The sequence below is a fragment of the Nannobrachium achirus genome, assembly GCF_963921795.1.
Source record: "Nannobrachium achirus genome assembly, chromosome: 17".
In the NCBI taxonomy this organism is placed as follows: Eukaryota; Metazoa; Chordata; class Actinopteri; order Myctophiformes; family Myctophidae; genus Nannobrachium; species Nannobrachium achirus.
The window spans coordinates 48,505,065-48,519,407 of NC_137824.1; the positions used below are offsets into that span (position 1 = coordinate 48,505,065).

At 45.0% G+C, this 14,343-nt stretch overlaps 1 protein-coding gene across 1 annotated transcript in view; it reads left to right on the plus strand.

The window, feature by feature from the left end:
• The window catches only part of drp2 (dystrophin related protein 2), a gene marked incomplete at both ends in the record, with an annotated part of 123,851 nt that overhangs the window by 75,334 nt on the left and 34,174 nt on the right, over window positions 1–14,343 (plus strand). The window contains 4 exon segments of the mRNA XM_080746779.1: window positions 871–1,037; window positions 2,037–2,148; window positions 6,723–6,859; window positions 9,180–9,245. Coding sequence (XP_080602905.1) covers window positions 871–1,037; window positions 2,037–2,148; window positions 6,723–6,859; window positions 9,180–9,245 — 482 coding nt within the window.

Consider the following 14,343-nt stretch of genomic DNA (forward strand, 5'->3'; position numbering starts at 1 on the left):
AGCCAGAGAGTGCACATGGGGGTCTCTTCATCCCCTGTGAACCTACTGTACAGCGCTATGCACCACAAAGACCCCATGAGCCCCGCACATGCACCTGATACAGTACACACTCACAGCCTCGCACGCACAAGCATGTGTGCACTCACACACATTCATTATTCTGCTGCGCTTGAACGGCGGAGAAAGCCCTGGGGAAATCAACCTTTTAATGCATCTCTGATGCGCACTTAATGAGAATTTAGCACATTACGGATTTTCCTGCGCTTGGCGAGTCGTCCCTTTATCAGGCTGAATACCGTCTTATCCTGGCATTGCCAACAGGTTGTTCCGGGAAGCATTGCAGCGCACGCACGAACAAACTCGAGAACAAGCGTGTGGAACATGCAGGCAGGCATCACAGGAACTCCTTGCCCCTTTTTGCGGTTGCTTTCAAATTTACGGTATGCTCTAACAACAGCGAAGACCGCTGCTCTTTGTACCACTGCTTTGAAAACCTTAAAGGAAAAAGAAGAATAAAGCATGTAAAGGGATTTAAGTGATGTTCTCGCTGATTTAATACCCTCCTAGGACATGGAGAAGTCATTTTTTCTGTGGGGTTTTCTTTCCAGAGACGGCTCTCTTGTAAGACTACACTGCAAAATGCTAGAGTCATAATTGAACTCTGAGAGTCTTCACTCTCGGAATGAAAATAACACCCAGCAATTTTACAGTGCACAGTGCAGCTGGCAGCCAAGAGCGGGAAGCGCACCTTCCCTTCTCATTACTCTATGCACTTGCCCAGATCTGCATTCTATATTTGGGTTGTTTACAGTCTCCGTCTCCGTCCCCGTCCCCCCTTCCCTTCCCTGCTGCTCCACCTTCTCTCCGCAGGCCCCCGGGAAGCCTGCCATCGAGGTGTCCCACTTCCTGGAGTGGATGAGCCTGGAGCCGCAGTCCATGGTGTGGCTGCCCGTCCTTCAGAGGGTGGCCGCAGCAGAGTCTGCCAAGCACCAGGCCAAGTGCTATGTATGCAAGCAGTGTCCAATCAAGGGCTTCAGGTAGCTGTGTGTGTGTGTGTGTGTGTGTGTGTGTGTGTGTGTGTGTGTGTGTGTGTGTGTGTGTGTGTGTGTGTGTGTGTGTGTGTGTGTGTGTGTGTGTGTGTGTGAGAGAGAGAGTGAGTGAGTAAGAGACTGGGTGAGGTTAGGCCTACATAAGACCTCTGCACCAGTTCCACAAACACACTCAAAGCAACCATTATAATAAAATAAAATAATATGATTTGAACTAGCAGCTGTACATGTGAAAGTATTGAAGATATTGCACATTTAAAACTTAAAATGTATAAATCAATAACAGTTGTGTGTGTATGTGTGTGTGTGTGTGTGCGCATGCGTGTGCATGCTTTGTGTTGGTTGTACGCAGCTGGACACTAATCACTAACAGCCAGCTCCGTGCGGCTATCATTGGCTGTGGACAGAAACACACCTGACAGAAACGAACTGCTGAATGCATTAATATATTAATGTTTGGCCGTCCTAATCGATAGAGAGACAAATCAACATTATGCATAAACAACCAGAACAGCTGCGGGTGGTCTGTATCGACACACCAGCTTTGCCCAAACAGGAGTGCAGATGGGTTGGAGAGAAGTACAGACGGGGTCGTTGCAGTATCATTTGCAGCTTTTTTGTAAACAATCTATGAATATTTGTTGATAAATAGATCATTTAGACAATATTGATTCCTTTCCTAGGACTAGCTTCAACACTAGCTTAGCTTAAGACAGGTCAGATAGTTTGCAATTGACCAGCAATCAGCAAGCGTAATCCATTCTATGTGAATTTGACTGTCAGAGTTATTAATTTTGTACATTGTACACACACACACACACACACACACACACACACACACACACACACACACACACACACACACACACACACACACACACACACACACATACATACACACACACACACACACACACACACACACACACACACAGAAGCACACACTCAACGAGGCCATTATATTGCTATGTCATGTGATGTTGACAGGTATCGCAGCCTGAAGCAGTTCAACGTGGACATCTGTCAGACCTGTTTCCTCACCGGCCGCACCACCAAGGGAAAGAAGCTGCATTATCCCATTATGGAGTACTACACCCCAGTAAGACATTTACATTATCCCATTATGGAGTACTACACCCCAGTAAGACATTTACATTATCCCATTATGGAGTACTACACCCCAGTAAGACATTTACATTATCCTATTATGGAGTACTACACCCCAGTAAGACATTTACATTATCCTATTATGGAGTACTACACCCCAGTAAGACATTTACATTATCCTATTATGGAGTACTACACCCCAGTAAGACATTTACATTATCCTATTATGGAGTACTACACCCCAGTAAGACATTTACATTATCCTATTATGGAGTACTACACCCCAGTAAGACATTTACATTATCCTATTATGGAGTACTACACCCCAGTAAGACATTTACATTATCCTATTATGGAGTACTACACCCCAGTAAGACCATCATCTGCAAGTGTCCCCACTAAACCTTTGTTAGGAAGCACTTAAACTCAGAACGTATCTATCTATCTATCTATCTATCTATCTATCTATCTATCTATCTATCTAACACACACACACACACACACACACACACACACACACACACACACACACACACACACACACACACACACACACACACACACACACACACACACACTCACACACACCCACTGTATGATGTGAAGTTCTGTGAAATAAAAACAAGGTTAAATGCAAGCTGTGACAACAATGCATTAAGCATTCAACACAGATGCCAAAAGAGACTTCACAACAGCTGTCCATTATTGTCACTGCGAGTTCATGTCGTGTGCAGGTGAAACCATGACACCCATGCATACAGTATATATACAGTATGTATATATATAACTGTCAGCAGACTGACACTGTGGGAGCCAACCAAAGGCAGAGCCAGGAAGAGTAAAAGATGTGCCACCTATGTTGACTCTGCAGCGCGACAACAGAGCTAACTAGAAGCAGTGCTCTTCCGAGCACAGGTCTCCACCAGGTCAGGTATTAATTAGTTATGTGAAAAGGGTGCCACGTGTTCTTTGGCATGCATGATTTGAGTCATTTTGATTGGCAAAAGTCGACCTGCTGGTGAAAAGAGTGTAATTTGTTCCTCGACCTAGTGGGAATGTGCGTGCAGAATTTGTCTGTAATCACAAGCTGCGTTCATGATTTAAGTCATTTTATTAAAAATGGACCAATCTTGCAAACTTTGGAAGCCAATGTTAGCCAATTAGGATGGAATATGAAATATCGGACAGATCCGTTTTGATCACATGACTATAGAGATACTGTGTACTGATTTGCATGATTTTTGGATAAAATCTTAAGGCATAATAGGAAAAAAATGTGGTTTACATAAGTCGGCCTCCTGGTGGCGCTATAAGAGGCAGATAGGAAAAATGCATGACAAAGGTTTTTCCTTCACCTCTAGGGAGTGCACATACAAAGTTGTACACTGATCAGTAGAGTTATAGGTAAAAACACAAATCGAGCTATTATAGCGCCACCATGTGGCTGATTTGATTTGTTTTAAGTGGCATTTATTCCTCTGCCTATTGGGAATGTGCATGAACAATTTCACCAAAATCACACATTGCCTTCATGATTCAGGCATTTTATTCAAAACAGGCCCATGTGAAAAATTGGGGCATAGGTTCTGAATTGGCATCCAGGGAGTGTGTGTGCACAGTTTGGCAGCGACCGGGCCAACGGCGCCGGAGATTAGCTCGTAACAAACTGGATGGACGGACACACACACAGACACGCGCACGGATGGATGGAGGCGAAAATATAGTCTCTCCCCATGCCTTTTGGCTGGTGGAGACCACAACTCTGCAGAGCTCAAGACCCTCATGCTAGACAGGAAGGTGTGGAGGGGAGCGATTCAGGAGTCACGATTTGGATTTGGCTTGTTTGCACTCCCGCATCGCATAGAGATACGTAGTTATGGGCATATAAGGGACAGAGAGAGACAGACGGGTACAATAGGGACAGAGAGAGACAGACGGGTACAATGGGTATTGCATAGTTCCTGAGTAGACTCTCCAAGACAGTTTTTACACCGTGGCTATGCAGGAGGCTAGCCGTCTATAAGAGGGTCGGTCTTTGATTCCGTGTGTCCGTCTTCTTCTTCTTTCATGTGTCCTCATCAGATCAGGGTTCCCACGGTCATGACATTCCTGGAAATATTTTGAAATTAGAAAAATATTTTTCCAGTACTGGAAAAGTTCTGGAATTTATCAAGGGTACTGGAAGGTCCTGGAAAAAATAGCTATGCATTGTCTTTGGTTATTGATTTTGTTAATACCTCTGAAATGATAAATTAAACATTGGCCAAATTGTCAAATATTAGAGGCAGAAATTGTGAAAATAGCCGATCTACATGCTCACAACGCCTCACAACGCGAGGCGTTGTGAGCATGTAGATCTGCTATTTTCACAATAGAACCGTGTTATACAAAATTCCTCAACTCTTAGTGCTCGTCAGGGTGCCGGGGTCCCCAGTTAAAATATGATTATTTCGGAGGTCACGGCCTGAAAATGTTGAGAACCACTGGCATACACCACCTGTCTTTGGGAATTGCACATAGGAGTAAGCAACCTGTTATTGAGCTGAATTATTGTTATATAGTCCTGGAGGTTTTGGAAATCATTTGTTAAAAATTTGTGGGAACCCTGTCAGATGTCCAGCTCAGTAGCTTATAGCCACGCCCTCGTCTCAGGTCCCACATCGTAGAGGTTGGCCTCCGAGGGTGGTTTATATAGGGGACAGACGGTGAGTATGTGGTCAGTGGTCTGCTCCGGCTCCCCACACTCACATGCTGCTCCATCCACCGGGCCCCTCTTCCTCATGGATGTTTTGAAGCATCCAACCCCAGTTCACAGCCGGTTCAGCAGGGTCCATTGCCGGCGCGGCAGTTCCTCTCCTTTAATGCCGCCTCCTGGGTCCTGGATGTAGCAGTGGATGCGTGTGGGCCCGGCCGACTCCCACTCCTGCTTCCAGGCTGCCGCCAGGCATGCCTCTGTAGACAGGTCCTCAGGGATGGACCTGAGCAGCTCCTTGTTGTACAGGTGGCGGGACTTGAGTCTATTTAGAGATCAGCACTGTTGTGGTGGTGTTGTGCAGGATATGCCAGTCATGTCTCCGGACCTTCCTTGCTAGGGCGAGGGTAGCAGCCTCTCGTCGGAGGCTGGCCGTGGCAATTCCTGCTAGTACTGGCAGGTTGAACACAGGGGTGGGCTTCAGGCACCCAGTTATGGTCCGAAGCGCTAATCTCTCAAACTGCTGGACGAATCAGTGCCAAATCTCTTTTGCACACTGGCAGTCGGCAAAAGAATATCCGGGGCGCGGATTGGACTGAAACTTTGCTCGGATTTGGAATCGTAGAACATCATGGATACGTTACATGAAGTCTGAGGTTCTCATTGGAGCTACGCCCTTCCCATGCGGATCCTGAGAATCACATGGATTCAATGTTTATTATTATTCAATATACAGTACAGTATATATTCAGGTGAAACTCTGGCATGTCTATCTATACTGTACCTTGTGCCAGGCATGGATTAAGCACCCCTATCCCTCCCGACAGTGAGATCACTATCGGGTGTATTGTGTTAAGTATGCTTACACAGCCCTGGTTCAGCTCAACGGTACACAGAGATCGAGTACCACTCAGCACTTCTGCCGTGTTTTGGCTCGCTGAGTGCTCACATAAAGCACTATCTGTAGTTCATGCTGAGCGTAAAACCTCAATAAGGCCCAAGTCTTAAAACACAACGCGCACAGGGTCACGGTAACGGAGTTGCAGACTCCGACAAAGTATCCCCCTCTCCCTTTCTCTCTCTCCATCTCTCTCTCTCTCTCTCGCTCTCTCTCTCCCTCTCTTTCTCTCCATCTCTCCCTCTCTCTCTCTCTCTCTCTCTCTCTCTCTCTCTCTCCCTCTCTCTCTCTCTCTTTATGTAGTTCTATAGACTCTTAAGTTTGTATTGGCAGTGCCAGTTTTCAATTGTAATCAATCACAGTAAAGGGCCATCTGGGCAATGATTGAAATTTTCTTTCACTGGATAATATTTTTGAGTTATTGGTTTAAGTGGGGCAAGCTAGCTTTTTTTTCCGGAAGCTTTCTACAGGTTGGGGGAGATTGTGTGCACGCACGTGTGTGCGTGTGAGTTTGCATTTGCATGTGTGTGCGTTGTGGGGGGGGGGGGGGGCAGAAGAAACACAGAAATGGAAATTAGAAAAAGAGTACGAGCTAGTGGGAGGGCGAGTGCAGGCGCGAGAGGGAGGGATATAGAGATTGTAGAACATAAAAACTGTGAAATGGAGCATATTAGACAGAGTGTAGGTGTTTGGGGAGAGAGAGAGAGAGAGAGAGGAGAGAGAGAGAGATGTGACACAGAGATGAAAAGCATAGACTTTAGAAGCAGGTGAAGGGGAAAAAGCTGTTGGGGTGATGTCAAGCGGAAACAGAGGCAGTGTGGTCTGGTGGATTAGCCTCCGGGGCAGGCAATGGGGGGTTGGGGGGCTGGTTTGACTGCAACACTTGAAAGATTCCTTAAGTGGTGCACTTTATCTCCTTGCTTTTCCAACTGCCCTCCCCCCCCCCCCCCCCCACACACACACAATCCTACGGTAGACCACCTCAGGAGAGAAGATGAGGGACTTTGCCAAGACCCTGAAGAACAAGTTCAGGTCGAAGCAGTACTTCAGTAAGCACCCCCAGCGAGGATACCTGCCCGTTCAGTCCGTGCTAGAGGCCGACGGCGCCGAGACGTGAGTCAAATGCAGTAATTTGCGCACGCACGCACGCACGCACGCACGCACGCACGCACGCACGCATGCACGCAGCCACGCACACACACACACACACACACACACACACACACAGCCTCCCATCTAGTAATAATAATAATAATCTCTATAGCACCTTTTTTAAACAAAGTTACAAAGTGCTTAACAACTTAAAATCAAAAACACTAAATCATAAATCATTGAAACAATTTATAACAATAGGATTACAAGACAGCAACACACAATAACAGTATCAGTGAGAATAGATGCATCAGTTCTGCCATTAGGGGTGTTAAAAAGGCTTTTTAAAGAAAATAAAAATGGGTTTTTGCTTTAGATTTAAGAGTCACCCTTGGTCACCAGCCTAGACTTAGGAACAACTAGCATAAGTGAATCAGAGGACCTTAGTGCTATGGACAGGCACATGGGCTTCAGCAGCTCAGCTGGATATTGAGGTACCAGGCAGGCCGTTAAGAGCTTTAAAATTTAACAACAAAATCTTTAAGGTTCAATTCTAAAGGTTACTGGCAGCCAGTGCAGCTAGTGCCAGGGTTATGTGCTCTGATCTCATATAGTCTGGCATTCTGCACCAACCGCAGAATGCGGTGTATGGATCCCTTGCTGAGAGTTGAGTAGAGGGCGAGATGAACTTTTTTTTTGTTGGGAAATAAAATTGGATTTTTGCTCGAATCGTGACCCTTAAAAATTGGTCCGTGACCCACAGATGGGTCCCGACCAAATGTTTGGGAACGACTGATCTATGCTATACAGTACCTACTTGGTTTTCTCTCATATTCACCTAACGACAGTGAACTGTCTAAGATTATAGTACAGTGTATGTAAATAATAATGTTAGTTAGATTAGATAAATAGTGTTGTTTCTCGCAGCTCAGACAGTTTCTATACTGGCTGCTAAAGCGGAGACAATAAAAAAATAAAGAAAAGTGCTGACCGGACAAGAGTGACCAGACATAACATCCCAAAACATTCAGTACAGCCATGAATTATGACCTGTCACGAATCCTGTCCCGTTTGTCCTGAAGGAAACTGAGCAAATTGTGATTCTACAACGCATGGGAGGAGGGCACCTTCCCCCGGTGCATCCGGCTTGGATGGGTGCTTCAGCTAACACAGTTGGCCCTCAGGGGCGTCACAAGGGGGGGAAAGTGGGACTGAGTTACTACGGCCCAAGGTGGAGGGGCCTTAATTATTTTATATACTTTAGCTATTGAAAAATAGCAGATATACATGTACAAGCTCACAGGCACAGAGTGCCATTTGTAACTCAAATTTTGCTTCTGGGGGGTCCCTGGAACTAAATATTTTGAGATGGGGGTCTGTGGCCAAATACATATCATTTTGGGGGTCCTTGAGCACCACTGACAAAGAAAATCAAGATTTTTCAAAAATAGCAGATCTACAAGTTGGAGTGCCGCACTCTAAGCTTGTATATCTGCTATTTCCAATAGTTAAAGGCAAAGCACAAAATAATGCGTACTAATGCGTCCCCAGTCTAAATGTGTTGAACCGCAGTGAATCCTTGTACCCAGGGCCCAGAATTTGGTGCGACACCCCTGGGCAGGGTGCCTGTTCAGTGGGGAGCTGAATTGGGCATGATAGTGCATTCAAATGTGTTATGTCCTCCTGGTGAAACCCCTTACTGTCAATTTAAGTGAAAAGAAGCAGCTAGCGACTTGTACATTGGAGGAGACAGACATGTGCTCGTCTACAGCAGCGACAAGGGACTACAGTAGAAGCCACGGGGAAGTGAAAATGACTGACTATATTTTGAGAAAAAAAAAGTTTTGGGGGCTGTAGTCTGTAGGGATGGATGATCCGTCCTACCCGTCACCTTCATGGCTCTATGCACCAGCCACTATAGTTGAGACCTCAGGGCGATTGGCTTGGAAAGGGAGGTTGTGCTTCAACAGGGGAGTTTTCAGTGGAGTGCTAAAAGCAAAAACCAGTGAGCAGAGTTTTGTTTTCTTAACACTTGAAGAAGGCTCTGTGCTGAAGCATTTTTCAATTGTGGTTTGTGTCAAATATCAATAAGAGTATTTTGTCCCCTTGAAATCCCACAATTGACGATGCTTTCAATGATTGTTTTGGTAGAATAATACAATCGACACCCCAAGTCTGCCAAGAAAATACAATCGTTGTACTGTAGAATAGACATTGTCAACATGAACACATCAGGACAAAGTTATTACTGAAGTACACCACTCTGCACACAGAGACTACTGTCAGTGTTTGGGCACTGTATTTAATGTTGACTTGCTGTGTGTGTATCATCCTTTGGCAGGCCGTGCTCCTCTCCCAAGTTGCCGCACGCAGACACACACAGCAGGATTGAGCATTACGCCAGCAGGTAAGAGTGGCTTAATATATCAGACACACAACACGATCCTCTGACAAATCAAAGCTTCACCTCTCCAAATCCCATTCCACTCTCACCTGTCTCACCCCTCCTCTCTGCTGCCCGACTCCTTTCATTGGTGTGTGCCACACACCGACTGAGGTATTGATCAGCCCACGTTCTGTACTTAGATCAGGCTTGAGTGCTGACTGGAGTAAAGGCTTTGTTCAGACTGCAGGGCAAATCCGATTTGTGTCTCAAATGTGATCTCTAGGACTGACTGTGTCCACGCTGTTATGTGCAAGTGATCCGGTCGGATTTGTGTATTCAGGAATCGTCAACCTCCCTGTGTTGGTTGCTGTGGTAACAATGCAACAACATAGTTGTTCTCTTCTCATCGCATCTTATTTTGTAAGCTGCAACTCGTCTCCTCACCATTACATAATGGTTATTAAGTAGAACAATGTACAATCTATTCTATTGTATCTCCCCATCCTTCAGGCACTATACCATAACACAGACCGTTCATATTATTTGACCAACATGGCACAGATAAACAAGTTATCTGAGGGATTGAATGTAGGAGTCTTAGAACTAAAGTTGGAGTGCACATTGGGCAGATCTTTATGCCCATATATGGTGTTCCATGTTGGAGTGTCTGTTGGGCAGATTTTTATGCCCATACATGGTGTTCCGTGTCCAGGCCAGTCTGTGAGGTCAGTACTATGATGTCAGAGTATGACGTGATGTCGGCATGCAGACAGACGGTTACCATGGCGGCAAAACTGTGTAGTATCAGTGATGTCTGCATGCAGATGGTCAGACAGACATTCGCTAAACCTTCGCTAAATTATAGATAGTTATAAAGAGAGAGAGAGAGAGAGAGAGAGAGAGAGAGAGAGAGAGCGAGAGAGAGAGAGAAAGAGAGGAGAGAGAGAAATACTAGTCTAGATGATCTTTGAGGCACTTGCTCACTGTTCTGCACACTGCCAGAGCACAGCAAGCACACACATCAAGAGAGCAGGCATGCTTGTCCTCTTTACCTTTTATCTTCTTGTCTCCCCTCCTGCACCCTCCTCTGTTGTTGTTCCTCTTTTGTTTGCCCCACGGACCCACCCACCCCTCTCCATCCCTTGCACTCTATTACCCTCTTTCTCCCCTCTCTGCTTTTCGTCAGCCATTTTTACCTTCAAGGCCCTCCTTTGATATTGACATGTATCACTAAGTCCTTCTTTCACGTTGAATCATTTGTTGGCAATTAGAATTATTTGCTTGGAACGGTCTCTTGGCCCAAGCTGAGGCCCCAGGAAACTTTAGCTGGCACAACATGCCCATTACGGGCTGCCAGCGGCCCTCACCGAAATTAACAGAAATAGAAAAATGAGCGCCGCACTCTAACGACCTAATTTAGCAACTAAGGAACAAAAAAAGTGAGCTATGTCCACCGGAAAAGAAATGCCTAATTGCGAGCTCTGTGGAACCTGCACGAATTTTCAAGTCTCGATCTGCTGCAGTGGAATATATTTTAGCTGCATGCCCATGTCTTTGTTGTTTTGTAGCAACTTTGCTCTTCAGCTTCAAAGCAGGGAGAAATGGACATGGCTCTGAACTACAGTATCATGTGACCATGTTGGGCCAGAGAAAATGTGTTACAACCTGAGGTGACAGTTTGTTTGTAGGGTCTGTACTGTATATTCTACAGTAAGTACTCATTATCGCTCTGTCTACATTATACACACAGTACGTTTTTGTATGATCTTACAGTATGTACCAATATGTGCAATACTCAAGTTTGAATAGCACACAAAATCGACAAGAAAAGTGTCCACCTAAATGTGGAAGGCAGTCATTGTCAATAGGGCATAGCAGTGGGCATGGTTTTCTGCTGCCACTAAATATCAAACTCAAATTTGTCACCTCTGTAAAACTCTGTAACATGGACAACCTTTAAAGTGGGCAGGAGGCTGTATGTCACATGACACATTGATAACACATTCATTTTAGTGTGTAGAATTTGCCTCTGTATTGGGAGATGAGTGTGCACAAAGTACTGATGTAGAAAAAATATATATAATTCACAAATTTTTGTATGGTTGTGTATATTGCAATAATACGGAGCCCCGGATCGGACATCAGTTAGAAAAAAAAAATGCTTATTTCGTGGGGACGAATTAGTATTTTGTACGGACGAATTAGTATTTCGTGCGGACGAATTAGTATTTAGTGCGGACGAATTAGTATTTTGTGCGGACGAATTAGTACATCTATTCGTCCGCACGAAATACTAATTAGTCCTCACGAAATACTAATTAGTCCGCACGAAATACTAATTTGTCCGCACGAAATACTAATTCGTCCGCACGAAATACTAATTCGTCCGCACGAAATACTAATTCGTCCGCACGAAATAAGCATTTTTTTTTTTTCTACCTGATGTCCGATCCGGGGCTCTGTATAATAATAATGTGTGGTTGTCACAAAATCCCAAGGCACTCCTGAACCAGTGCCTGGGCACACTTGTCTGCGCACCACTGGTGTTAAAGTGTATCTGACAAGAAATGGTGTACTGGTCTCTGCACAACAGCAGGACCTCATAGTGAATACAAATGAATGAGTTGCAGAAACAGACAAGAACAAGAAAAAATAAACAGGGCAGTTTATCCACACTCCACACACTTGCTGTGATCTGAGACTTGTCCTAATAGGAGCAGACAGTCCTTGTTATTGCTTTGGAGCGAGTTTTAGTATGCATAACTGCTTAATCCTTGCAATCTCCTCAAAATGCTTTCTTTCTTTCTTTCTTTCTTTCTTTCTTTCTTTCGCTCTCTTTCTTTCTTTCGCTCTCTCTTTCTTTCTTTCGCTCTCTCTTTCTTTCTTTCGCTCTCTCTTTCTTCCGAGGGCCTTTGCCTCTCCATTGAAATTTCAAGGCAGAAATCACATCTTGTCATTCACTCTCTGCGTGTCCTTGTCACAGCTTCCTTTCAGTGCTAATGGAAAAAACAAGTTGGCATCAAGAATGCTACAGTAGGTGTGAGAGTTGGCAGGCCACACAATGAAGTACAGGAGAATGACACATATTTATGGCGTGCGTGTGTGTGTGTGTGTGTGTGCGTGTGTGCGTGCACGCGTGTGCACGCGTGTTACAGAGAGAGATGTGTCCTTCAGCCATGTGGAAGGGAATGTGTTAACCCATTGTAATAGTGCTGTCTTCTATTATGTATTTGTTGTTTAGGGTTTGCTATAAAAGTTCTCATTTGCTGACATGTCAGACAGACAAAAAGTCATACACTCTTTCTCACTCCCTCCCTCTCTCCCTCCCTCCCTCTCTCTTTCTCTCTCTCTCTCCCTCCCTCTCTCTCTCTCTCTCTTTCTCGCTCTCTCTCGCTCCCTCCCTCCCTCTGAGCAAGAACGAACAGCAAAGAAGAAAGCTCCACCTAGGTATCTGTCAGGAATGCTTTTCACTGCACTCTCTCAGCCACATCCACATTCAGGCGAGGAGCTCGGAAAGTGTAAAAATGGACCCATGAGAGTCAGAAAACTTTAGCAATTTTGCATGCTGCCAAAGCACAGATAAAACATGTTCCCATTGCGGAACTCAGTTTTTACACTTTTCGCATTTAAATGAACACCCTGTGTTTCCACAGCAAAACACACAGTTTGCGAAAACCCGGACACGCGTACGTACGTGAATCTCTCCCCTCTTGTCCCGGAGCGGGAGTGCAGGGGTTCCATGATAAACAGCTCGGACTGATTGAATTAGGATGAGCAGTCAGCTCTGCTGTCTGCTGTAGAAACAGAGGGATGGGCTGTATATATATTCTGTGTGCTGGAGGTGACGAGAAGGAGGAACCCGAAGATGTAATATGGATCTCCCTGACAAGCTGTTCATCAGTGAGCCCTCCCCACTCCAGTCCTCACCGCTCCATCAGCTGATGAGATTCTGCATCGTGTATAGGGTTATGTGCAGAGGCGTCACAAGGGGGGGAAAAGTAGGACTGAGTTACTAGGGCCCAAGGTGGAGGGGGCTGGAATTATTTCATACTTTAGATATTGAAAAATTGCAGATATACAAGCTCACAGCGCGGCACCGAGTGCCGTGCTGCAAGCTTGTAGATCTGCTATTTTTTTTAAACGTTGTGAAAATGTGTGCTACTCTTTGAATATATGTATTTTTTAAGCTAACTTTTTCCAACTCAAATTTTGCTTCTGGGGGTCCCTGGAACGAAATATTTTGAGATGGGGGTCTGTGGCCAAATACATATAATTTTGGGGGTCCTTCACATGAAAAGGTTTGAGCACCACTGACATAGAAACATAGGTTTTTCAAAAAAGCTTAGAAGGATTTGAAACATTCAAAGACTTGCACAAATGTTCTCAATTTTTCAAAAATAGCAGAACTACAAGCTCGCAGCGTGGCACTCTGTGCCGTGCTGTGAGCTTGTAAATCTGCTATTTTTCAATATAGTTAAAGTACCCAGGGCCCAGAATTTGGTGTGACACCCCTGGTTGTGTGTGTGTGATGGGGATGCTGTAGTGTACAGTAGTTGTGTGTGTGGGGGGTATGCTTCGACTTTGAGAACCACTGGTCTACAGCATAGCGCCTATTGTCTGAATGTACAGTATATACTTCATTGTGTGTCCCTTATGCTCCAGTACTTATTGCAGCAATCTCGCGTCAGTTGTTGTGTGTCCTTTTTGTTGGCCGGTCCCAGCAGCAACACATGCTCAAGCAGTACTTTGTGAATCTCATATAGTACACAGAAATGTATGATTATGAAGGTATGATTATGTTTAGCAGTTTGGGGCATTTTACCCTACTGAATACAGAGTTAGTATTTGACCAATACAACCAGTAAGACTCCCTAATCGGGAGATAAGCAACCGTCAGGTCGCAGCGTGATTTTAGGGCAAAATGTGTAGGAGCAGTGTCCAAAAATGTGGTTCAAAAAATCGGCCTGATGGTGGCGCTATATGGGACATCCATATTGATGAGATGAGTGTAGACATACTGTGTACCGATTTGCGTGATTTTAGGGCAAAATCTGTAGGAGCAGTGTCCAAAAATGTGTTTGAAAAAATCGGCCTGATGGTGGCGCTATATGGGACAGAT